Below are 24,782 nucleotides of genomic sequence, written 5' to 3'. Positions count from 1 at the left end.
AGTGCCCACCATGTCATGTGATGTGCCATGCAGTGCCCACCATGCCATGCACTGTGGCCGCCATGTAATGTGCAGTGCCCACCATGTCATGTGATGTGCCATCCAGTGCCCACCATGTCATGTGCAATGCCCACCATGTAATGGGCTGTACCATTCAGTGCCCCCCATGTAATGTGCAGTGCCCACCATGTCATGTTCTGTGCCTTGCAATGCCTGCTATGTAATTTGCAGTGTCCACCATGTCATGTGCTGTGCCATGCAGTAATCCCACCATGTAATGTGCAGTGCCCACCATGTAATGCGCTGTGCCATGCAGTGCCCACCATGTCATGTGCAGTTCCCACCATGTCATGTGCTGTGCCCACCCTGCCATGTGTTGTGCCCAGCATGTAGTGTGTTGTGCCCACTGTGTAATGTACTGTGCTGTTCAGCAGTGCCCACTATGTCATGTGCAGTTCCTAACATGTAATGTGCAGTTGCATTGCCCACCATGAAATCTGCTATGCCATGCAGTGCCCACCATGTAATGTGTTGTGCGCACCATGTAATGTGCTGTTCCCACCATGTAATGTGCTGTGCCCACCACATCATGTGCTGTGCCATGCAGTGCCCACCATGTAATGCGCTGTACCCACCATGTAATGTACTGTGCCATGCAGTGCCCACCATGTAATGCGCTGTACCCACCATGTAATGTGCTGTGCCATGCAGTGCCCACCATGTAAATTGCTGTGCAGTGCCCACCATGTCATGTGCTGTGTTGTGCCCACCATGTCATGTGCTGTGTTGTGCCCACCATGTCATGTGCTATGTTGTGCCCACCATGTCATGTGCTGTGTTGTGCCCACCATGTCATGTGCTATGCCATGCAGTGCCTACCATCTAATGTGCTTTACTCACCATGTAATGTGCTGTACATTGTCCACCATGGCATGTGCCGTGCAGTACCCACAATGGAATGGGCTGTGTGGGGCTCATCATGTCATGTACGGTGTCCACCATTTAATGGGCTGTGCTCACAATGTAATGTGCTGTGTCGTGCAGTGCCCACCAATGTGCCCAATGGAATGTGATGTGCAGGGCTCACCATGTCATGTGTGGTGTCCACCATTTAATGTGCTGTGCTCCCAATGTAATGTGCTGTGCTGTGTCGTGCAGTACCCACCTTGTCATGTGCTGTGCAGTGCCCACCTTGCCATGTGCAGTGCCCACCATATAATGTGCTGTTCAGTGCCCACTTGTAATGTGCAGTGCCCACCATGTAATGTGCTCAGCTGTGCCCGCCATGTCATGTGCTGTGCCCATCATATAAGGTCCTGTGCCCACCGTGTGCATGTGCTGTGTTGTGCCCACCATGCAATGTGCTGTGTTGTGCAGTACCAACCATGTCATGTGCTGTGCCCATCATATAAGGTCCTGTGCCCACCGTGTGCATGTGCTGTGTTGTGCCCACCATGTAATGTGCTGTGTTGTGCAGTACCAACCATGTCATGTGCTGTGCCCACATAATAATGAACTGTGCTTACCTTGTAATGTGCTGTATTGGGCAGTGCCAACCGTGTAATGTGCAGTGCCCACCATATAATATGGTGTGCCCACCATATAATGTGCTGTTCAGTGCCCACTTGTAATGTGCAGTGCCCACCATGTAATGTGCTCAGCTGTGCCCGCCATGTCATGTGCTGTGCCCATCATATAAGGTCCTGTGCCCACCGTGTGCATGTGCTGTGTTGTGCCCACCATGCAATGTGCTGTGTTGTGCAGTACCAACCATGTCATGTGCTGTGCCCACCATATAATGAACTGTGCCTACCTTGTAATGTGCTGTATTAGGCAGTGCCAACTGTGTAATGTGCTGTGCCCACCATGTAATGTACTGTGCTTTGCTTACCATTAAATGTGCTGTATCCATATATCCAGCATGTAATGTAATGTGTTGTGCCAACCATGTAATGTACTGTGCTATTCCCCCCCTCGTGTTATGTACTATGCTGTGCCTCCCACAGACTCACCCCCCTCACCCCCACTCTCTATCATCCCCTCTCTTTCACCCTGTTCTCTCTCTCACCCCCTTCACCCCTTACCACCCTCTCTCTCTTTCACCCTCTCTCTATTCCCCTTTTTCTCACCCCCTCTCTCTTGTCCCCTCTCTCTCACCCCCTCTCTCTCTCTCTTATTCACCCCCTTTCTCTCTCTTTCCCCCTCCCTCTCATCCCCTCTCTTTCAACCCCCCATCTCGCTATCCCCCCCCCTCTCTCTCTCTTAACCACTCTCTCACACCCCTCTCTATCTCTTTAATTTAAATTTAACAAAAATTGTTTGCGTTTTCATTTTATTTATTTCCATAAAAAGGCCCACCAAAATCCTTAGCACCAGGCCCATGTTGCTCTTAATCTGGCCCTGATGTCCCGACTCCATTCACAGCTGCAGCTGAGATTCTTCCTCTGGGCTCATCATGAAAACCTCCAGTCCTGGTTGGAGGGTTTTCAGATTTTTCAGTTCCCTTTTAGCTTCATCTGACAATTAGATGTTCTCAATCCTAGAAAAGAGGATAGAAATGGTCATCAGATCTCAGCAGATCAATCTAATGACCTTTGTTCTCTGAGGTGCAATTATGAGAGATATGTATGATTATTGGTATTTATATTATTATTATTATTCACAGGCCTAATTACTGACTAATCTGAAATAACCCCTAAACCCATACTTTTCTTTTAAAGCTGTCATACCCAGAATACTACGCTGCTCTTAGCCCTCTTTCACATGAACATTGTCAAGCAGAAAAAAAAAAACCAGGAAGTTGAAGTGCGTCTTTAACTCATTTAGGCTGTCTGTGAAAAACAGGAAATGACCCTGAACAGCCCCTTACACATTGTTGCCATATAAAGTTTCTCAGTCAGCAGTTCACAGTGCAGATAAGTGATGACAGTCCCCACCAAGCCCTAACATGGGTCTTCAATTATATCTCATTCTGATTCTAACAAGATCCACTGCTCAAGCCCGGAAGAAAGGGGACCTTACGACCAACATGCATTGGCTGTATTTGATGATCTTAGCCAATAAGGATGTTTAAAATACTTTTAAGTGATGTGAGCTTTCGTAATAGTTGCTTCTCAACACCTATTCCAGACTTTATTTTGATGACGTTGTCATTTTTTAAAACTTGCTGTGTTGCCTCCAGCAGTTATGTTGACAAAGCAATTTTTTATTTTTTTTTCCTGTGCACTGTCATTAACCGCTTTCCACCCACGTTATAGCTGAAAGACAGCTACAGCACAGGCTTACATTGCCGGGAGGGTGTCCATGGTTGTCCTCCTGTGATTGCGCTGCCGGCATGCCCCCTGTGGCGCGTGGGCAGAGTGCTCTGTGATTGCCCAGTCCTTTGGATTCAGCTGATCACAGATCGGGGTAAAGGGCCAATTACAGCAGTTCTTTACCAAGTGATGTGTCCAATGACAGCTGATCACAGGATGTAAACACAAGCCAGTTATCAGGTTTTCTCTCCTCACACTGACAGCGTGAGGAGAGAAGAAATCCAATAACGGGCTTGTGGTAAAGGCACATCAGCACTGATTATCAATGTCCTGATTATTAGTGCAGTCCCACCAGTGCTGCCAGTCAGTGCACACCAGTGCTGCCAGTCAGTGCACACCAGTGCTGCCAGTCAGTGCACACCAGTGCTGCCAATCAGTGCCGCCTCATCAGTGCCGCCTCATCAGTGCCGCCTCATTAGTGCCACCAATTAGTGCCTATCGGTGCCACCTATCAGTGCCCATCAGTGCTGCCTCATCAGCACACATCAGTGAAGGAGAAAAATTACCTGTTTTCAAAATGTTATAACAAACTATGAAAAATGTTGGGTTTTTTTTCCAAATTTTCAGACTTTTTTTGTTTGTTCAGGAAAAAATAAAAACCCCAGTGGTGATTAAATGCTACCAAAAGAAAGCTCTATTTGTGTGAAAAAAATGATAAAAATATAATTTGGGCACAGTGTTACATGACCGTGCAATTGTCATTTAAAGTGTGACAGGCGTGAAAGCTGGTAATTGGCCTGGACAGGAAGAGGCTGAAAGTGTTGGCAAGTGGTTAAAGTGATTGTAAACCCTTAAATATACCCAGTGCAGTGACTGGCCTCAGGGGATACATTAAGATAAAACAAATCCTCCTACATAAGTTATACCTGCTTATCTGCAGCTGCCTTTCCCCTACATTCATTTAAAGTGCAGAATTTACACACAATCTTTCAGCTCTGAAAAGCAGGGGGTGGGGAGTTGGAGTTACATCAGTGAGGAAAGCTCAGAGAGCTGATTAGAGGGAAGGGACACACCTCCCTCCACACAGCACACAGGAACAGAGCTGAGGCTGTCACTCATAAGCTGTGCCCTCCCCTGTCATCATTTTCCTTTTTGGTGTCAAGAAAGTACACAGTATAGAGGGATATGTTTTGTTCATATTTCACATCTGAGGTCTTCAACCACTTTAATCTAATTGTTTATTGTTATGGTGTCACCCTATGGCCACTATTTTTATTGTGCTTATTTTATTCTGCATTCTCCCCTGTATCTGTATAATCTTATTTTCTTCTTCTTTAATGGAAGTTCCTGCAATACACACACTGAGGTGAGGAAATATTTTTCTTTTAACAACTTCATATACCAATATCTACCACATAATATAATTTGCCTGAAGCTTCTTCATACAATAAACAAATTGGGGATTCCAAGTGTTTGGGGAGTTCAACTATCTAATAATGTCTGCAGTGATCGTCTCTGCTCCATACAGACCAGACATAGAGATCTCAGGAAGAGAGGTCACTATTACAACAATTGAAATCAGAATATTTACAAGTTTTTAATGTTAAACTGTTCCAGAATATTATTGTCTCAGTCAGTCCTGTTATACTCACTGTAATTCCTCTATCTGGCTTGTTGTCAGAGCTTCCTTCAGATCACTGAAATGCGGACCCTCCAGATTGTTCCCTGACAGGTTCAGTCTCCTCAGTGTCTGGTTATTTCTTACTCCAGATGCCAGGTGGGGGCAGGAACTGTCTGTCAGGTCATTATAACGCAAACTGTGGAAGAGAAGAACGTTACCAGAAGAAAATGGATTTCTCCCCCAGGAATGAATGTAACTATTCTCTACATGATTGGAACTCGTTTCTCTTTATTGGAATCATTTAGATTAGATCGCTTTAGAAAAACTTCAGGAAATAGTATTTTAAAAGAAAATTTTTATAATGCAGTAGACCCACCAATATTGTCCTCCATGTGTAGAGACTGTGATATCTCCATACACAGGATGAGCACAGAATACCACTGACATGACTCATATTGTGCTATAATCTCCTTGTGTATGGAGCATGAATGGTATCAGCAGACAGTGTGAGGCCAGAATCAGCATTGCTAGTGATTGTGAACCAAGATGTTTCTATAAAATGTGCCCACCTAATAAAACACCACTCTGTGCCCTGGGCGGAAAGATTCCTGTGGTAATAATAAAACACTTAAAAGCAGCTACTTAAAATCAAATTATAAATATAAAGGCAATAAAAAAAGTATCAAGTTAAAAAGTCTCTTTAAATATTGCAGCAGCGCTTCTTGTGCCTACTGTTCCAAAAGGACAGTTTTCCATATACAATCTGTGTATGAGCCAACATAGGTAGCAGGGGAGATAAGCTATAACATTCGCTGTGTCCTGTGCAGGGGGCTTCCACCATACAATTCCACCATGTGAGGGAAAACTTCCCCTTTGGGGATGCACTCACCAGAAATACAGCAATAGCAAGCCTTGAAACTTAATTAGATTTCTCCAGAACTCCAATGCATGCGTCCACCAGTTCACCCTGAGGGACGTGATCTACCGGAAGTGACGAGTGCGCTCCATGGGCCGAGGAGGAATGAGGAAGTACACTGCTGCTGTACACAGCAGAGGTCTTCCTCCACCCAGCCGGCATCCAGAGCATCATACAGGCATAGTGCGCTCATATTTGCTTCATTATTATTACATTGTGGTACGCATATTTTATTGGGGGTATTTTTGATGGAATAAAGTTTTAAAGTTTAAACGATATCACACTATGTGGACATTCCATTTCCTCCCTTATGGTTCATTTTGAGCACCAGATAGCTTGACTGACACCTAGTGGATGCATGCATGGGAGCGCTGGAGAAATCTAAGTTTCAAGGCTTGCTATTGCTGTATTTCTGGTGAGTGCATCCCCAAAGTGGAAGTTTTCCCTCACATGGTGGAATTGTATGGTGGAAGCCCCCTGCACAGGACACAGCGAATGTTATAGCTTATCTCCCCCGCTACCTATGTTGGCTCATACACAGATTGTATATTGAAAACTGTCCTTTTGGAACAGTAGAGACAAGAAGAGCTGCTGCAATATTTAAAGAGACTTTTTAACTTAAGACTTTTTTTATTGCCTTTATATTTATTGCTAGTGATTGGATGGGAGGATTTTTATCTGATATTCTATTTATCTCCGCTGATAAGAGCTCTGTACCCATAGGAAGTAATGGGGGATCCCCTGACACTGAATAGCAGATGGCCATGTCAGATGGAAGAAATTTACTGTATATAAAGCTCTGATTGCTTATTACAGTAAAATTAGATTCACCATAATCTCATCTATTTATATAGATACCAGACTAAATTTAACGTTTACCTTTTAAAGCTTTTAGGGTCACTATACCTGTTACAATCTCACCATATAATCTTTGCACAATCAACTTTAAATTTACCAAAGCTACGTAATATGAGGACGTACCCAATCTATCCAATCAGTCTGTATCCAATCAGTCAGGCTTGTGCACTACATAGTTAATAGTAGATATAATGAAAATTGTACTGTGTGACAAGCTTTGGGAAAAGTCTGTTTTGTAACTGACAAGAGAGTGTGATAAGATTCTAAGATTACAGCTAACAATAGAATAATTTTCCTTAAAACAAACTATGAGGATCTTGCGAGCTACCTATTTTAAAAGTGCCAAAATAAATAAAAAACAAAATATACTAGACGAGTAATAATGATCGACAACTGCTAACACTGATCACGTCCCATAAAGTCGTGTGAAAACAATATAAATAGAAAATTACTATGCTGCGCTATCTCCTAACATTAGTTCCAACAAATACTTTTAAAGTGCCTACTTTACAATGATGAGAATAATAATAATAATAATAAAAAAACGTGATAAACTAACAAAAATTATAATACATTCCAAAACTGTATATAGGGTTTTTTAATTGCTGTGATGATAGATTCTGTGTTAAGTGTCACATTCCATAGACAAAATAAAATAAGCAAACTAATAAAAGTTAAATACCATATATTTAACTCTTATTAGTTTGCTTATTATTTTTATTTTGTCTGTGGAATGTGACACTTAACACAGAATTTATCATCACAGCAATCAAAAAACTCTATATACAGTTTTGGAATATATTATAATTTTTGTTAGTTTATCACGGTTTTTAATTATTATTATTTTTCTCAGCATTGTAATGTAGGCACTTTAAAAGTATTTGTTTGAACTAATGTTAGGAGATATCGCAGCATAGTAATTTTCTATTTATAATAATTTTCCTTAATTTAGCCAGTGGGCTGAACCAACAAAATAAACAGATCCCCCCCCCCATCCACAGAAACAAGGTGGTTAGAGGAATCCGCTCTGCTGGGATATTGTATTCCGATAGTAGGACCTAGCCCTGTCAAAATACCTTGATCAATGGTTTCAGCCACTGATGAAAAAAGCTTTCCAACTTGTCTGTTCAACAGAAGTTGACCTAGTGATCAACTCTTAAATAGGTATGGGCACACACTGATCAAAGTTCAGATGGTCCTTGTTAATCCTGCCATATTCTGATATATTTATAGCCAGCATTAGACAACAGTCTGGGATTGGCTACTTAGGGACACAAAAAATTAGATCAATTTGGTTTACAATATAATTTTTTGAATGATTAAAGTGTTAAACTGTCCCAGAATATTATTTTCTCAGTCAGTCCTGTTATACTCACTGTAATTCCTCTATCTGGCTTGTTTGCAGAGCTTCCATCAGGACCCTGAAATGAGGACCCTCCAGATTGTTATGTGACAGGTTCAGTGTCCTCAGTGTCTGGTTATTTCTTATTCCAGATGCCAGGTGGGTGCAGGAACTGTCTGTTAGGTGATTTTTATACAATCTGGAGAAGAAAAGAAGAATGCTACTAGAAGAAAATTAATTTTTCCCCCAGGAATGAATGTAACTATTCTCTACATCAGGGTTAGGCAACCTTTGAGAGGTGGAGATCTACCTGGATAACAAAGAAGAGATCATAGGTCCCTGGGGTGTGGCAATGTTTTTTTTTGTAAGAAGTTAACTAGAAAGCCCCCAATGAAAAGTAACGTCAAGGACTGTATGGAGAAAACTTAAAACATACAATAAAACTAATGTCACTGTAAAAATATAAATGTAGCCTTAAAAGTTAGCTTTAGCCAGAAACTTAATTTGCATTCACTTTCATTCACAATTTTTTGAATGTCTGGGGAGTAATTGGTCACCCCCCTTAAGTCTGATGCCGGAGTTCATCATGAAGGTAGAACATCTGGTACTGCAGGTTGACTTGCTTAATTAGTTTCAGGCCTGGCTATATGCTCTGATTTCTGGCCAGTGTAAGTAATAGGTAGGGCAGTGTACAGAGGTCAGTAGTAAGTAGGACAGTGTGCAGAGAGCAGTAGTAAATAGGGCAGTGTACAGAGGTCAGTAGGATGTAGGGCAGTGTACAAAGGTCAGTAGTAAGTAGGTCAGTAGTAAGTAGGGCAATACACAGAGGTCAGAAGAAAGTAGGGCAGTGTACAGGGAAAGGTATGACAGTGGATGTGGGTGAGCAGGACAGGGGGTTTGCAGAGCAATGTACATTAGAATAGAATTAGAAGTTCATGGTACCGGGGGCTCAAGAAGGCATGGTACCACAGGTTTGGGATGGTCTGGTACAGGAAGGTCAGGAGGGCATGGTACAGGGGGCTTGGAAAGGCATTAAATGGGGGTTCAGGGTGGCTTTGTATGGGAAGGTCAGGAGAGTACGGGGCTCAGGAAAGCATGCAACAGGGGGGTCAGGAGGGCACAGTATTGGAAGATTAGGAGGGCATGGTACAAAGGGCTTAGAAAGGCCTGGTGCAGGAGGGTTAGGAGGGCACAGTACAGGAAGGTCAGGAGGGAACAGTACAGGCGGTTCAGGAAGGCATGGTACAGGGGGGTCAGAAGGGCATGCCACTGGGGGCCTCAGGGGGGCAAGTGTCTTCTTTCCTAAAAGAGGTCATTTGGGGGTATTTGTACTGTCCTGACATTTCAGGGCCTCAAGAAATTAGATAGGCCGTAGTACCATAGCTTTTGGAAGCTATAACTTTTAGGCCTCATGTACACTGCTGCTGCTAAACGGACGTTTAGGAGCAGTTGGGCATTTTTTTCGACTGCTCCTGAACTCTCCTCTATGTTATCTTATCAGTACATGTACACAGGGTCGTTTACAGTAGTTTCTAGGCAGTTGAGTTTAGAGGCTTTGTTGGAAAGCAAAAAAATGGGTCCAAAAGCTGAGTTTAGAGGCATTTCAAGCTCCAAAAACGCTTCTAAATGCGGTAACTCGCATTTCGTTTACAGGTGTTTTTCATTTTTGGCTATTTTGAAAAAAAAAAATTTTTAAACGCTTCTAAATTCAAACACAGCGAAACGCCGCTAAACACGGCATAACGGACGTTTTAGACGCGGGATACTATCTGTCAAGTTAAATTGTTCAGGAGAGGTTGCAAAAACATCCCGTGTACATGAAGCCTTACACAGACTAAACAATATACACTGATTTGGGTTATTTTTACTGAAGAAATGTAGCAGTATAAATGTTGGTCCAAAATTATGAACGACTGTCATGACTTGTATTGTAAAACCACCAAAAATATCCATGCTAGACCACAAGAAATTAGTAAATATGTACAAAGCAGACACTGTATAATTTTGATACAAATTGTGCAGCGCTAAAATAATGACAAAAACAACAAACAATATTAAGTTAAACATGTAAGTCCATATGTGAGTAAATCTTCTCACCTGTGACATTGATCAAACATAAATGTGCAGATGCAATCACCTCTTGAGTTGTGATGACAAGTAAAAATCCGAATCCATCCGTAGGCAGATGGTGCATACACCCAAACTTGAAAGAAATTCCACTGCCACATAACACCTTTAAGGCCTCTTACCAGATGAGATAGACCATAAAGTTATAAATGGTCAAACAGGCTTTGGTTATAGTATATATTCCTTTGTTGGCCCCCAGTGCAGAGATAAGCATCATACCTCTGCTTGTAAAGATAAGCGCCAAGGAAAAAAAAATATACCGTACTCCCATGGTAAAATAACATTAAAAGCCTGCAGCCACAGCCTCTGTAACAAGGCAACTACTTGCAGAGCGGAACCAGCCAACATGTACTTGTATTTGTACTTCTCCTTTAACCCTTTGATCACCCCTGTCATCCCCCCAGTGCCATTAGTACAGTTTCAGTGTACACTATTTTTCACTGATCACTGTATTACTGCCACTAGTGACATCAAATAGTGTCAGATAGCATCAAAGACAGTTAGCATCCCTCCCAGCCAGGGTCAGCTAGCATTAGATTGCCTGCACGCTATCGTACTCATGCTATAGGTCGCTGATCACCGTCATTGCTAGCATAGTGTCTGTATGGATCAATATATTGATCACAAACAGAACTATAGTATTGCCTCTTTAGTATAGTGTCCCCAAAAATGCAGTGTTAGCGTTCGTTGCTTGGACACAAATCCACAGCTTTACCAGAATCAGACCTGATCTCTGCTAGCTCTAACAGGTAAATTGTATTTGTAGCGGTTCAAGCAGTCCTTGAAAGTCAGGAGCTCTTTTTCCATTAGTTGCACTAGGTACCTGTAAATTTAGTGGCCAAAATGTCCCAAAAAGGGTACTCTAGTGAAGACACCTACAGGATTCTGAGCATGTCAGATGAAAGCTAAGGAGAAGCCTCACTGACAGAATCTGCCTCAGAATACGAACCTGTAGAAAGCAATGGCATCCCAACAGAGAGCTTGGATAATGGACAAGAGTTCCCTGCTAAGATCAGGAGTACCCAACCCCAGGTAGCTGAAGTCCTAGGAATGCATGATTTGTCTCATATGCAGCAGGGTCCAAGTACTAGTGCCACACTATCTTTTGGTGAACTGCCAGGCAGCCTAGTTTATTCTAGCATTTTACACACCAGCACTGCAGTATCACATGGCAATGTGGTAAGTCCCATAAGTGCAGTCCAAGTTGATGAGTAGGTTAGCACTAGTAGCATCCCGCAGCCACCAAGAAATTGTGCACAGGCCTATAGAGCCCATAGTATCCTTCCAAATGTGCATGCAAATCCTGATTTGCAGCCCACAGATTTAGGAGCACCTTTTATTCCACCATTTACAGCCCAACCCAAAAGGTGGAAACAGCAAATTTGACAACTACTCAATTGAAAGTAATTCATACGCACAAAAATAAGTCGCTGCCAGCCCCAATTTCCAACCTTGCCAGACAATTTGCGTGGAAACCTATCACAGTTTCTGAATCTAAAACTTTTTTTAGCCTAACCCTCTACATGGGCACTGTGGTCATATCGGTCCACAGACTCAATTAATCATATGCCTACGTTCTCTGCTACAATGGCCAGGAATAGATATGAGACGATAATGCATTTCATGCATTTTAGTGATAACACACTCTGAGTGACCCTGAATATGATCAGCTCTACAAAATTTGACCAATTTTGACTGATAAACTACCTCTCCCAGAAATTTGCAGATGTGTATATACCCCAACAAAACATCTGCATAGATGAGTCCCTCATACATTTTACTGGCTGCCTTGCACTCAAGCAGTATCTCAGCCGTGTCAGATCTGGGGTCAAAATGTATAAGCTCTGTGATCTGGCCACAGGCTATACAAACTGATTTAGAGTTTATGAGGGAAGAGACAAGTGAAGTAGAGCCCCCTGACTGCCCAGACTACATGGGGAGCAGTGGCAAGATAGTATGGGACTTGGCGTTTTCCTTGCTCTGCAATGGTTACAACTTGTACATGGACAACTTTTATACAAGCATGCCACTTTTTAGACTGGGAGACGCAAAAACCTGTTATCTTGAGTTACCCTGAGTTTGTGGCCTCCTTTAAAAGGGTATTTGACGTTCCCGCACGCTCCGCTTCTGCTGCCAAGTGCCTCATGTCCGTCAAACAGAGTACGAGAACTGTTGCCGACTACGCCATTGAGTTCGGTACTCTGGCAGCAGAGGTTGCTTGGAACAATGAGGCCCTTATGGCTGCTTTTTCTCATGCTCTCTCGGATTCCATCAAGGATGAGATAGCAGCCCGAGATATACCCACTGAGCTGGAGAGCTTGATCTCGTTTGCCATCCTCATTGACTCCAGACTCAGAGAAAGACTTTCTTTTAAGGAGCGCTTGCGGAAGCCTCCTGTACGTTTGCGTCCGAGCTTTGCAGTCCCACCCGTGCTTCCCTCACCTCCTATGCCTCCTGGTACCGAGTCGGTCAGTGAAGATGAACCCATGCACTTGGGCTTCACGCGTCTCTCTGCGGATGAGAGAGCCTTTAGGGGAGGGAGAAATTGTACTTTTATTATGGCCAGGCAGTTCACTTTTTGAAGTCTTGTCCTACCCGTCCTGGGAACACCCGAACCTTGAGGTCCTGTCATGGACAGACTTTAGGTGGTGTTGTGTCGTCCCCAGTTATCCAGAAGGATAAGCCCCTGGTTTTGGTCACCCTTTCTTGGGCTAAGTCGTCTATCGAGATACAGTCTCTAATTGACTCTGGGGCTGCAGGCCTGTTCATTGATGCTGCCTTTGTATCAAAATACTCGATTCCATTGCAGCTGCGTGACACTCCACTTGCCATTGAGGCTCTTGACGGGAGACCTCTACAGCCTGCCCATGTGACTCATGAGAGGGTTCCGTTGTCCATGGCCGTAGGGGCTCTTCACCATGAGATAATCCAATTTCAAGTGATTTCCTCCCTAAGTTTCTGCTGGTTATTAGTTATCCTTGGTTACAGAAGCACAACCCCTCTTTTGATTGGCTCCGTGCTGAAGTTCTCTACTGGTCACCACAATGCAGTGAAACATGGTTCCGAAAAGTAGCCAAGGTCCTGTGTACCTCTTCACTCTTCCCGCTGCCAGAGGAGTACTGTGATTTTAGCGATGTCCTTGACAAAGGTCAAGCTGGTAGTTTGCCTCCACATCGGCTGTATGATTGCGCAATTGACCTTTAACCTGGTGCCACTCCCCCTCGTGGTCAGGTTTACCCTTTGTCGGTCTTGGAGGATAAAGCCATGGAGGAGTATGTTGCAGACGCACTTTCTCGAGGTTTCATCCGCAAATCCTCGTCTCATGCCGGTGCTGGTTTCTTCTTTGTGAAGAAATCGTTTCACGATTAAGAATGCCTACCCGATCCCGTTGATTACAGAGTTATTTGACCGCCTCAAGGGAGCAACGGTTTTCACTAAGCTTGATCTGAGAGGGGCTTACAATCTCGGGAGGATTAAGGAGGGCAATGAGTGGAAAACTGCTTTTAATACCAGAACAGGCCATTATGAGTACCTCGTAATGCCTTTTGGCCTTTGTAACCCCCGGCAGTTTCCCAGGAATTTATTAACGATGTCCTTCGAGATTTGTTGCATTTATGTGTGGTGGTTTATCTTGATGATATCCTCATATTTTCCAAGTCCCTGGAGAGCCACCACACAGATGTCTGTCGTGTGCTTCACAAATTAAGAGAGAAAAATCTCTATTGTAAACTGGAGAAGTGTGAGTTCCATCGGGAACAGGTTAAATTCCTGGGCCATGTCATTTCCACTGCTGGCTTTTCAATGGACCCAGAGAAACTTTTGGCAGTCCTACAGTGGCTTCGACCCGTGGGGTCACGTCCTCTGCAGCGTTTCCTGAGTTTTGCCAACTATTATCTGACGTTTATTCATAACTTCTCGTCTCTGGTCAAGCCCCTGACTGATATGACCAGAAAGAACAGTAACCCACAGAGTTGGTCTCCGGAGTCCATTAAGGCCTTTGAAAGTCTCAAGACTGCCTTTGTTTCTGCTCCTGTGTTGGCACATCCTGATCCTACGTTACCTTTTATCCTCGAGGTTGATGCTTCGGAGACTGGTGTTGGCGCCCTTCTGTCTCAACAGCCTACCTCTGAGAGTGCTATGCATTCTTGTGGATACTTTTCCAAGAAATTGTCACCTGCGGAGTGCAATTACAAGATTGGTGACAGAGAGCTGTTGGCGATCATTTTAGCCCTGAAAGAATGGAGACATCTCCTCGAAGGTACCACTGTGCTGGTTCTCATTCTTACTGACCATAAGAATCTCACATTCTTGCCTGTGGCTAAATGCCTCTCTCCATGAAGGACGCGACAGGCTCTTTTCTTGTCAAGTTTCAATTACACTGTCCCATTCTTACCCGGCACTAAGAATGTAAGAGCTGATGCCTTGTCACAACAATTTTCCTCCACTTCCAAGTTGGAGTCGGTTCCAGTTCCTGATTCCTCCTGATTGTATTCTGGCTACGGTTCGCACCAGTCTTACTTCTCCTTTGGGTGACAAAATTCCTGCTGCTCAAGTCGATGCTCCTCCTGAGAAACCTTGTGACCGCTGCTTTGTCCCAGAGTGTCTGCGTACTGCCGTGCTCCAGACTTACCATTCTCCCAAGGCAGCTGGCCACCCTGGGAGAAATCAACTCGTTTGGGCCATTTCCCAACAATTCTGGTGGCCTAGTCTATGTGCTGATGTAACTGCCTTTGTAGCTGCCTGTTCCATGTGTGCTCAGAGTAAGACTCCACGACACCTTCCAGTGGGCCTCCTACAACCCATACCCAATGGAGAGAGGCCCTGGACTCACCTGTCTATGGATTTCATTGTGGAGTTGCCTAACTCCCAAGGCAACACGGTTATCCTTATGGTGGTTGACTGGTTTTCAAAGGTGTGTCATTGTATTCCACTTAAAAAGTTGCCCACTTCTAAGGAAATGGCTTTCATTTTTGCTCGTGAGATCTTTTGCTTACATGGGCTACCCAAGGTGATTGTCAGTTCTGGCGAGCCTTTTGTGCACAGCTGGGAATTCAGCTTGCTTTCTCCTCTGCGTATCACCCGCAGTCTAATGGGGCTGCAGAACGAGCCAATCAGTCCTTGGAGCAATTCCTATGTTGCTATATTTCTGACCATCACAACAACTGGTCAGACCTATTACCATGGGCAGAGTTTGCTCACAACAGTGCCTTGAATTCTGCTTCCCGATCGTCTCCGTTTATGGCGAATTATGGTTTCCAACCTTCCATGTTGTCTGACTCATTTGTTTCGCAGAGTATTCCTGCGCTATAGGAACATCTCCGTGGTCTTCCACTTGGGCACAAGTCCAGGAGGCTTTGCGTCATGCTAATGATAGATACAGACTCCATGCTAACCGCAGATGCCTGCCTGCGCCTTCCTACCAGGTTGGGGACAGGGTCTGGCTGTCATCTCGCAACCTCCAACCTCGTGTTCCCTCTGAAGTTCGCACCTTGGTTTATTGGGCATTTCCGTATCCTTCGCAGAATTAACCCAGTGTCTTACGCGTTGGACCTTCCTCCTAGTATGCGCATCTCAAATGTCTTTCATGTCTCCCTATTGAAACTGTTTGTCTGCAATCGCTTTACCACCTCGGTGCCACGTCCTCACCCTATACAGGTTGAGAACCATGAGGAGTATGAGGTATAATCCATTGTTGACTCCCGTAAGTTCTGTGGGCGCATACAGTACCTGGTGCATTGGAAGGGGTACGGTGCAGAGGAACGCTCTTGGGTCTCATCCTCGGATGTACATGCCCCTGCCCTCCTCCGTGATTTCCATAGACGTTTTCCCCTCAAGCCCGGTGGTCCTCCTGAGGGGGAGGGGTCGTTGAGGAGGGGGTACTGTCAGGGCTGGCTCAGCCCTTCCTTCTCTAAGCTGGCCGCTCAGCTGTCAGCTCATTGCCAGCTCTCTTCTCTCTCCACAGTTAACCAGCTGTTGTGGATCTGCTCGTCAGTCCTGCCTACTTAAAGACATCCAGCTCACTTCATTCCTGCCTTCGCCTTGGTAACATCACAAGAAAGCATCTCCTGTGTTCCTGTTTAAAGACTGGCTTTGCTGACATCCCTTCTGGCTCCTTACCCTGCTAGCTGTTCCTCTACTTTGATCACTGACTTCTGGCCTGGCTGATTACCCGATCTGGTTACTGAACTCTGGCTTGGCTGATTACCCGATCTGGTTACTGGACTCTAGCTATGCTTTGACTACGCTTACTCTATTTACCTTTTTATTTTTATTAATAAACAAGTGCGATTTTACTGTACTTCTGTCTCGGTCTGGTTCATGGTTTCTGACAGTCAGACACTGGTACAAAAAGGTGTCTATTTATTTATTTCAATTAGCTATATATAATGCTTTTGTAATTTACAAAGCAACAGGAAGTGGTGGATCCTTTCTAAATGTTCAGGAAGAGCTCATCACGGCCCTTTTGTATCCAGAAGGTTCTGTGACCCAATCCCCAAATCCAGATGCAGTGAGCCAGCTGCATGAGAGGCATTTTCCTGATGTCCTCTCTGGTACCCCAATCCATAGATCGCCCCAAAGAAAATGTTGTCTCTGTAGCAGACATGGAATAAGACAAGACACCCATTTTTTATGTTCCTCCTGTCCTGGCCAACCCGGTCTCGGCATCAAGTACTGCTTCTGTCGCTACCACACACTAGTGGACTATTAGACTAGGTACAGCATGGAACAGTCTAGGGCACACAATTCACACACAAGGGTTTCAAAAGATGTTAGATAGTCAGGAAACTGTCTATCGCATTTTGAGAGACCCTAAAATCACAGCCTGAAAAGTTCATGGTTCTGACAAGTTACAAAAAAAGTAAAAAAAGTAGAAAAAATATGTTGTTTTATTGTGTTCATGTTATTTTGTTACTGTGTATTACTGTCAACCATTGTTGTTTGCTTTGCAGGAATGCCAATAAGCTGCAGTACTGATTTGTTTATTATGACAGCAGCAGGGTTTTGCTCTCAGAATACATACATCAGTGCTTGCAGGAGCAGATTTCTTATCTGCAGTGAAAAAAAGAACGTTATATGCCCAAGCATAAGGGGCCTGGAGTAGTCAGTGGGCAGATTGCTTCTATGCTTTGGCATATATTTTTTTCACTTTTTATGGCAGAGATATCTTCATCCACATACATCGATATGAATGGAGAAATCTGCTTTTTTTTGTTCAGCCCACAGGCTGCGTAAAAAAAGAAAAGAACATTACATGTATGCCCAACAAGGACCAGCCATTTACCAATACGTTGCTGGACTTTGAGTGGTTATTTTGAGAGCTGTAGGCATCATTCTGGTATTGTTTTTTTTCAGCTGGCGGTCATCTTTATTGTAAAAGCAATCCTAGCAGCTAATTAGTGTCCGGAAGTGAAATGAGGAAATTAACCCATTTGAAAACCTGAAGGTGGTCATCTGTTTTTGGGCCCCGTACGCGGCTAAGCTCCCAAAAAGTCTCACACATGTGATATCCCCATACTTGGAAGAAGTAGGAGAATGTATTTTGGGGTGTAATTCCACATACACCCAGGGCATGTGAGAAATATCATATTAACCACTTAAGGACCAGCCGCCGCTGTTTTACATCAGTACTTTGACGCTAAATACTGTCGTTATGGCAGCAGCTAACTGCCATAACCCCAGTATTTTTAAAAATGGCTTTTGGATAAAAGTGGTCTCAGCGCAGATTTACCACAAAATCACTTTTACTGGTGGTGGGAGAGGGGCCCCCCCCTCTAGTCGCGCTTCAGTCATCTCCGCCGCTTACCGGAGCTGTCGGTAGCGGCAGAGACGATCACGTCCGCTCCCCAGTGAGGCTGGATGCCAAGTGAGGGAAAGATGGCCCCCACTCGGCTCTATAGCATTGGATGGCGGAAGTGACGTCAAACTTTACTTCCGCCCAATGCTCTTAAAGGGGAAAAAAAATTTTTGTAAAAAAAAAATGACATTTATGTTTTTATTTATTTTGTTATTGCATTTTAGTCTAAATATGAGATCTGAGGTCTTTTTGACCCCAGATCTCACATTTAAGAGGTCCTGTCATGCTTTTTTCTATTACAAGGGATGTTTACATTACTTGTAATAGGAATAAAAGTGACCCAATGTTTTTTTTAAAAGGACAGTGTAAAAATAAAAAAAATTTCCAATAAAATAAATAAGAAAAAAAAAATTTAAACTCCCCCCGTCCTGCCAAGCTCACGCGCAGAAGCGATCGCATATGTAAGTCACACCCGCATATGAAAACCACACCTGAGGTATCGTTAGAGCGAGAGCACTAATTCTAGCCCTAGACCTCCTCTGTAACTCAAAGCTGGTAACCTGTAGAAATTTTTAAATGTCGCCTATGGAGATTTTTAAGGGTAAAAGTCTATCGCCATTCCACGAGCGGGCACAATTTTGAAGTGTGACATGTTGGGTATCAATTTACTCGGCCTAACATTATCTTTCACAATTTAAAAAAATTGGACTAACTTCACTGTTGTCTTATTTTTTTAGGTCAAAAAATGTATTCTTTCCCAAAAGATTGCGCTTGTAAGGCCGCTGCGCAAATATGGTGTGACATAAAGTATTGCAACGACCACCATTTTATTCTCTAGGGTGTCTGAAAAAAATATATAAAATGTTTAGGGGTTCTAAGTAATTTTCTAGCAAAAAAAAAGTTTTTAACTTGTAAACATAGAGTCTGAAAAATAAGCCCGGTCCTTAAGTGGTTAAAGTGACAACTTTGTGTAAGAAAAAGAAAACTTTTTTGTCAAATTTTAAAAACTTGTGACAAAAAATAAAAACTTCCAGTGGCTCAGCATGCTCTCAGCAAATTCCTTGGGATGTCTACTTTCAGCCCCCCCCCAAAAAAGGGGTATTTTGAGGGGGCTACATTGCCCTGGGCTTTAACAGAAGTCAATGGAAGTCATGCTGAAGCTGCCCCAAAGTAGTGCAGGAACCTTTTTCTAAGTTGGTGCGACTTGAGTCGCACAAATTAGAATGGTTCCATTGCACTTAATGGGGCGCGACTTGTCGCCTGACAAGTCACAGCAGTGGGCTACACACTGTACTATATTTCTTGCACTTGCAGAGCTGCAGCGGAGAAGGGCACCCAGCCATGTGGGGGAGGCTGACTATAACACTCCCCAGTCATTAAATCAGGTCAAGCTGTCCCTCTGGGGTCCTCATTATCTCCAGAGGCAGCCGGAGTTAGGGGGGGCAGAGCTGGGGGTGTGGCTGCCTCCTCCACTCCTTCCTCAGACTCCTTCACTCTGGCTGATCCCGCACCTGAAGAAGGAGAAAGAGTGACCATGCGCTGCTTGCGGGGTGCTGGGGAGGATAGACAGAAGGGGGTGACACCATGTTTTACCGCACCAGCTGACACCAACTCTAGTGACATCACTGAGTCACGGCATTGTGAACCGGCCCTAATAGAGTTCATTTTGATGACAATGTAAACTCTTTTCATTTGTTTTGGATATGAACTGTCCCAGAATATAATTGTCTCAGTCAGTCCTGTTATACTCACTGTAATTCCTTTATCTGGCTTGTTGGCAGAGCTTCCATCAGATCACTGAACTTAGTACCCCCCAGATTGTTCACAGACAGGTTCAGTATCCTCAGTGTTTGGTTATTTCTTATTCCAGATGCCAGGTGGGGGCAGGAACTGTCCGTCAGGTCATTATTCTTCAATCTGTAGAAGAGGAGAATGTTACCAGAAGAAAATGAATTTCTCCCCCAGGAATGAATGTAACTATTCTCTACATGAATGAAACTCATTTCTCTTTATTGGAATCATTTATATTAGATCACTTTATAAAACTCCAGGAGATTGACTTTAAGAAAAATTTTATAATGGAGTAGACACCCCAATATTGTCATCCATGTGTAGAGACTGTGATATCTCAATGTACAGGATTACCAAGGTTTTTTATTTTTTGCTCTCTAAATGAAAAAATACCAAAAATTTGTTTTGCAATTGTTGTACAATTTTGCAAACAAATTATCTTTCTTCATAAATGTAGGCCAAATAATAAAAAATAAAATAATAAAAAATAACCCAAGTCAGTGTTTGATATTTAGTCTCTGTGAAAGTTATAGATTCTACAAACTATGATATACTGAATACAGTATATTTGAAAATTGATTAATCCTGATTTCAGACAATACAGATACCCCTCATAATAGCAAAAAATGCTCTGGCCATTATGGGGTAAAACCTTCAGGAACTGTGGTGGATATATCCCTTACACTGTAAAGAGGAATTCTGCAGACTCCGATATAAGGGGGAACTCTGGGAGACTCTGATGTAAGGGATGCTCTGGGAACCATGATTTAAGAAGGAACCCTGGTAACTGTGATATAAGGGAGCTCTGATGTAAGGGGGAAGGCTGCAGACTCTGGTGTAAAGAGAAACTCTGGTAACCAGAGCCCCACTTACAACAGAGTTTCCAGTATTCCACTTTATTTTAGGGTTCCCAGAGACCTCCTTACATCTGAGTGCATGGAGTTCCCCCTTAAATTGTAAGGGGGAAACTCCGGGAACTCTTATATAAAGGGTGTACTTGGATCCCTGATTTAAGGGCTGGACTCTGAAAACTCTGGTGTAATGGGGAATGCTGCAGACTCTGATGCAAAGGGAACTCTAATGTAAGGAGTTTTCTGGTCACTAGAGCCACCACTTACATTAGAGTTTCCAGCATTCCCCCTAAAATCAGGTTTCCTAGAGCCCCCTTACTTCAGAGTCCATAGAGTACCCCTTACATCACAGTCCACAGAGCACCCCTTACATCAGAATTCACAGAAAACCCCCTACATCAGAATCCATAGAGCACCCTTACGTCAGATTCCTCTCTTGCTTTAGTGTACTCACTCGCTACTCCATAACATCAGAACCTCTCCACAGAATGATGCACACTTACTTTACCTCCATCCTGTAGCAGCAAACATTGCCCATCCAGACTTAGGCAGTTGGCTTCTTCTCTCCTTTGTATTTGCAGAAAAGGCTCCAAGCAAGAGCCATAATGTCAATGCACAACTAAACCTTTCCCTCTACCGAAGCATGAGCCCAAGCCAAGGATGAGCCAAGCCCAAACTGATTTTGAGCTGAGCTCAGGTGGTTGCTAATTGGCTGACACCAAAACTGTACAGAGTCACAGATTAGCCGGCAAATTTACTGGTGATTTTCTCCTGTTCACTGTCATTTATGAAAAGGAGAAAAGTGTCATTTTTTTACAAATTATCCATAAATACTTGTACAGATGTCACCACTGAGGATTACCACAGAATACCACTGACATGACTCGTATTGTGCTATAATCTCATTGTGTATGGAGCATGAATTGTATCAGCAGACAGTACAAGGTAAAAATCAGCATTGCTAGTGATTGGAACGGATGATTTTTATCTGATATTCTATTTATCTTTGCTGAGAAAATCTATGTACTCATAGGAGGTAATGGAGAGATCCAGTGGTGGCTGGTGCTCAAAATTTTTTTGGGGGGGCGTAAACAAACTGAAAAATTCTGAAAAAAAAACCATCAATTGCAGCCTTACTGTGCCCATCAAATGCAGCCACTGTGCCCATCAAACGCAGCCACTGTGCCCATCAAAGGCAGCCACTGTGCCCATCAAAGGCAGCCACTGTGCACATCAAAGGCAGCCTCTGTGACGATCAAAGGCAGCCACTGTACCATCAAACACTGCCACTGCTCCATCAAACGCTGCCACTGTGCCCCATCAAATGCTGCCACTGTGCACCATCAAATGCTGCCACTGTACCCCATCAAATGCTGCCACTGTGCCCCATCAAATGCTGCCACTGTGCCCCATCAAATGCTGCCACTGTGTCCCATCAAATGCTGCCACTGTGTCCCATCAAATGCTGCCACTGCCATTAAATGCTGCCACTGTGCCATTAAATGCTGCCACTGTGCCATCAAATGCTGCCACTGTGCCCATCAAATGCTGCCACTGTGCCCATCAAATGCTGCCACTGAGCCATCAAATGCTGCCACTGTGCCATCGAATGCCACTACTGTAACCCCCCGCCCGCTGTCTGCCTGGCACTTACCCTGTCTCGGTGGGGCAGGGGGTGACGGCGGCGAGCGGTGTCCTCCATGCGTTCCCTCCCGTACTTTCCTCCTGATAGGCGTGAAATCACAGCGCCTGTCGTTTCAGCCAATCAGGTGACGGGTAACAGACTCGAGTACCTGATTGGCGGAGAGGCGTTTCAGTGTTAGAAAAGTGAATATTCATTTGCTGTTCTAACATACCTGGGTTAACTGCGAGCGTCAAACATGGCGCTCGCAGGTCACCTTTTTTGACACCTGTTAGAGCCTATGGCTCTAATCAGGTGCTTCAAAAACACCCCCGCACTGTAATTCAGGCGCCCGGCACCCGAAAAGGGCCAGGGCGCCTGAATAGGGGGCGGCAGCGGCGGCCATGGATAGATTCATGCTATGCATGAATCTATCCATTGGTCATAGAGGGGGTGGCTGAAGAGAGGGGGTGGCGCCCGTGCGCCCTTATGGACGCACCGCTATTGCAGAGATCCCCTGACACTGAACAGTGGATGGCCATGTCAAGTAAAAGGAATTATGTATAAGGCTCTAATTGCTCAGTAAAATTGAATTCCTTTATTCCTGTATGACTTCCTATAATCTATTTTAGCAGATATCCAAATATATTGATTGTAGGACTTTAACAAGATATTAGGAAGAGACTATTTTGTGATGTCATCAACTTCCAAGAACAAGACAACTTTCAGTGGTTAGCTATTTTATGGAGTCCAAAGATTATATTATAATATTCAGATGTTTTTTCCCATAAGCGCTGGGGGTGGCTTGGTGCGTTTACTTTTGTATTCTTACTATTTCACAGATATTTTACAAAGATCTTGATTACAATGTATCCTTTTTTTACAAGTTTACGATTTAAACTGCCCCATAATATTATTGTCTTAGTCAGGCTTGGTTCACACTATGAAGTGCATGTGAATTGCACAGGAACTGCACCACATTCCTGTTCAATTTGCATGTGATTCAGTGCTGTGAAATTTTAACCCATTCTTTTTGAATAGGCTCAAATCAAACCACATTGCACCAAAGGTGTGCATGCAACAATTTGTAAACTGCACTGCAACCAGATCGCATTGTCATTTTGTACCATGCGATCTGGTGTTGACAAATGCACTGTGTTCGCAACCTGTGTTTGGGGTGTCCTTAACAGTGCACTGAGACCCACTTGCAAGGGCAGTGCAATTTGAATGTGGTGCAGGAAATGCGCATGGATTGTGATATTTCTCGCACCACAGTAGTGTGAACCTAGCCTCAGTCCTGTTATACTTACTGTAATTCCTCTATCTGGCTTGTTGTCAGAGCTTCCATCAGATCCCTGAAATGAGAACCCTTCAGATTGTTATCAGACAGGTTCAGTGTCCTCAGTGTCTGGTTATTTCTTATTCCAGATGCCAGGTGGGGGCAGGAACTGTCTGTCAGGTCATTAGAGGACAAGCTGTAGAAGAAGAGAAGAATGTTACCAGAAGATGTAATGAATGTAACTATTCTCTACATGAATAGAACTAATTTCTCTTTATTGGAATCATTTATATTAGATAACTTTATAAAACTCCACAAAATAGACTTTTATAAGAAAAATGTTATAATGGAGTAGACCCCCCAATATTGTCATCCATGAGTAGAGACGGTGATATCTCCATACACAGAATGAGCACAGAATGTAATCTCCTTGTGTATGGAGCATGAATTGTGTCAGCAGACAGTGTGAGGCCGGAATCAGCATTGCTAGTGATTATGAATGATCTAATCTGCCTGGGTTCAATTCATGACCAGTTTTGCAAAACATTCTCATTCAGAAAATCCAAACTTTTTTATGTACCCCACTAAAGTCTAGGGGGAGTAAATAAATTAAATTTGTTTTTTTTATGGGGCTCATAAACAAACTATTGTTATAAAAAAAAGACAAGGGAAGTCAGGCATTGGAGGGCATATATCAATTCCAGAATTAAAACAAATCCTTTAAATTACAGGTTTGTGGTTCCATTAAAGCTCTATGTTGCAGTTTATGAACAGTTCATAGAAAGCCTCAGAAACTTTGTACCCTAGCAGTGCATATTTGACTTTGGAATTTTCATTTTATTCTTTTAGATATAGCTTATACACAGTAGAACCCCAATCAGATTCATACACATTGAAAAAAGACTCTCTTTTTTAAATATCATTGGTCACAGATCATGTTATCATTCATGACTAGCTGGGTTATGCACCACCTATAGGTGAATGGGCACTGGTTAAAAAACAGACAAGAAGTCCCCCCATATAGCCCCATTCTACACAGGAAGAACAGCGTGGCAAGCAGGAAAAAAAGCATATGTACCAGTGGCGGAACTACCAGGGTCACAAAGGTCACACCTGCAACCGGGCCCTGCCATTTCACCACTGTGGGGTGTCTGTCACACAGCCCAGAGCCAGCACTGACAGTACCCCCCCTTGTACAGATAAGAAAAGAGAGAGAGCTGGTCAGCTTCTTCTCTTTGCTCACCTTCTCCTCCCTCTCATCTCCTCTTGTGTCTGCTCTATGGGAAGTGTGAAGTGCTGCAGCTGTGTGATCAAAGGTGCTGACAGC

General features: G+C 43.7%; 1 protein-coding gene across 1 annotated transcript in view; it reads right to left on the bottom strand.

Moving 5' to 3' along the window:
* Positions 1–2,261: 2,261 nt before the first annotated feature.
* The window catches only part of LOC141116966 (NACHT, LRR and PYD domains-containing protein 3-like), a 93,296-nt gene continuing 70,775 nt past the window's right edge, over positions 2,262–24,782 (bottom strand). The window contains exons 8-12 of the mRNA XM_073609500.1: positions 23,487–23,651; positions 19,666–19,830; positions 8,026–8,190; positions 4,907–5,071; positions 2,262–2,539 (exon numbers count right to left, since the gene is read on the bottom strand). Of these exons, the coding sequence (XP_073465601.1) occupies positions 2,524–2,539; positions 4,907–5,071; positions 8,026–8,190; positions 19,666–19,830; positions 23,487–23,651 (676 nt within the window). The 3' untranslated portion in view covers positions 2,262–2,523. The remainder of the gene's footprint in view (positions 2,540–4,906; positions 5,072–8,025; positions 8,191–19,665; positions 19,831–23,486; positions 23,652–24,782) is intronic.

This window comes from Aquarana catesbeiana, linkage group LG13, assembly GCF_042186555.1.
Source record: "Aquarana catesbeiana isolate 2022-GZ linkage group LG13, ASM4218655v1, whole genome shotgun sequence".
NCBI classification, from domain to species: Eukaryota; Metazoa; Chordata; class Amphibia; order Anura; family Ranidae; genus Aquarana; species Aquarana catesbeiana.
The sequence above is the reverse complement of the archived record's forward strand: the minus strand, read 5'-3'. Positions and strand labels throughout refer to the sequence as shown.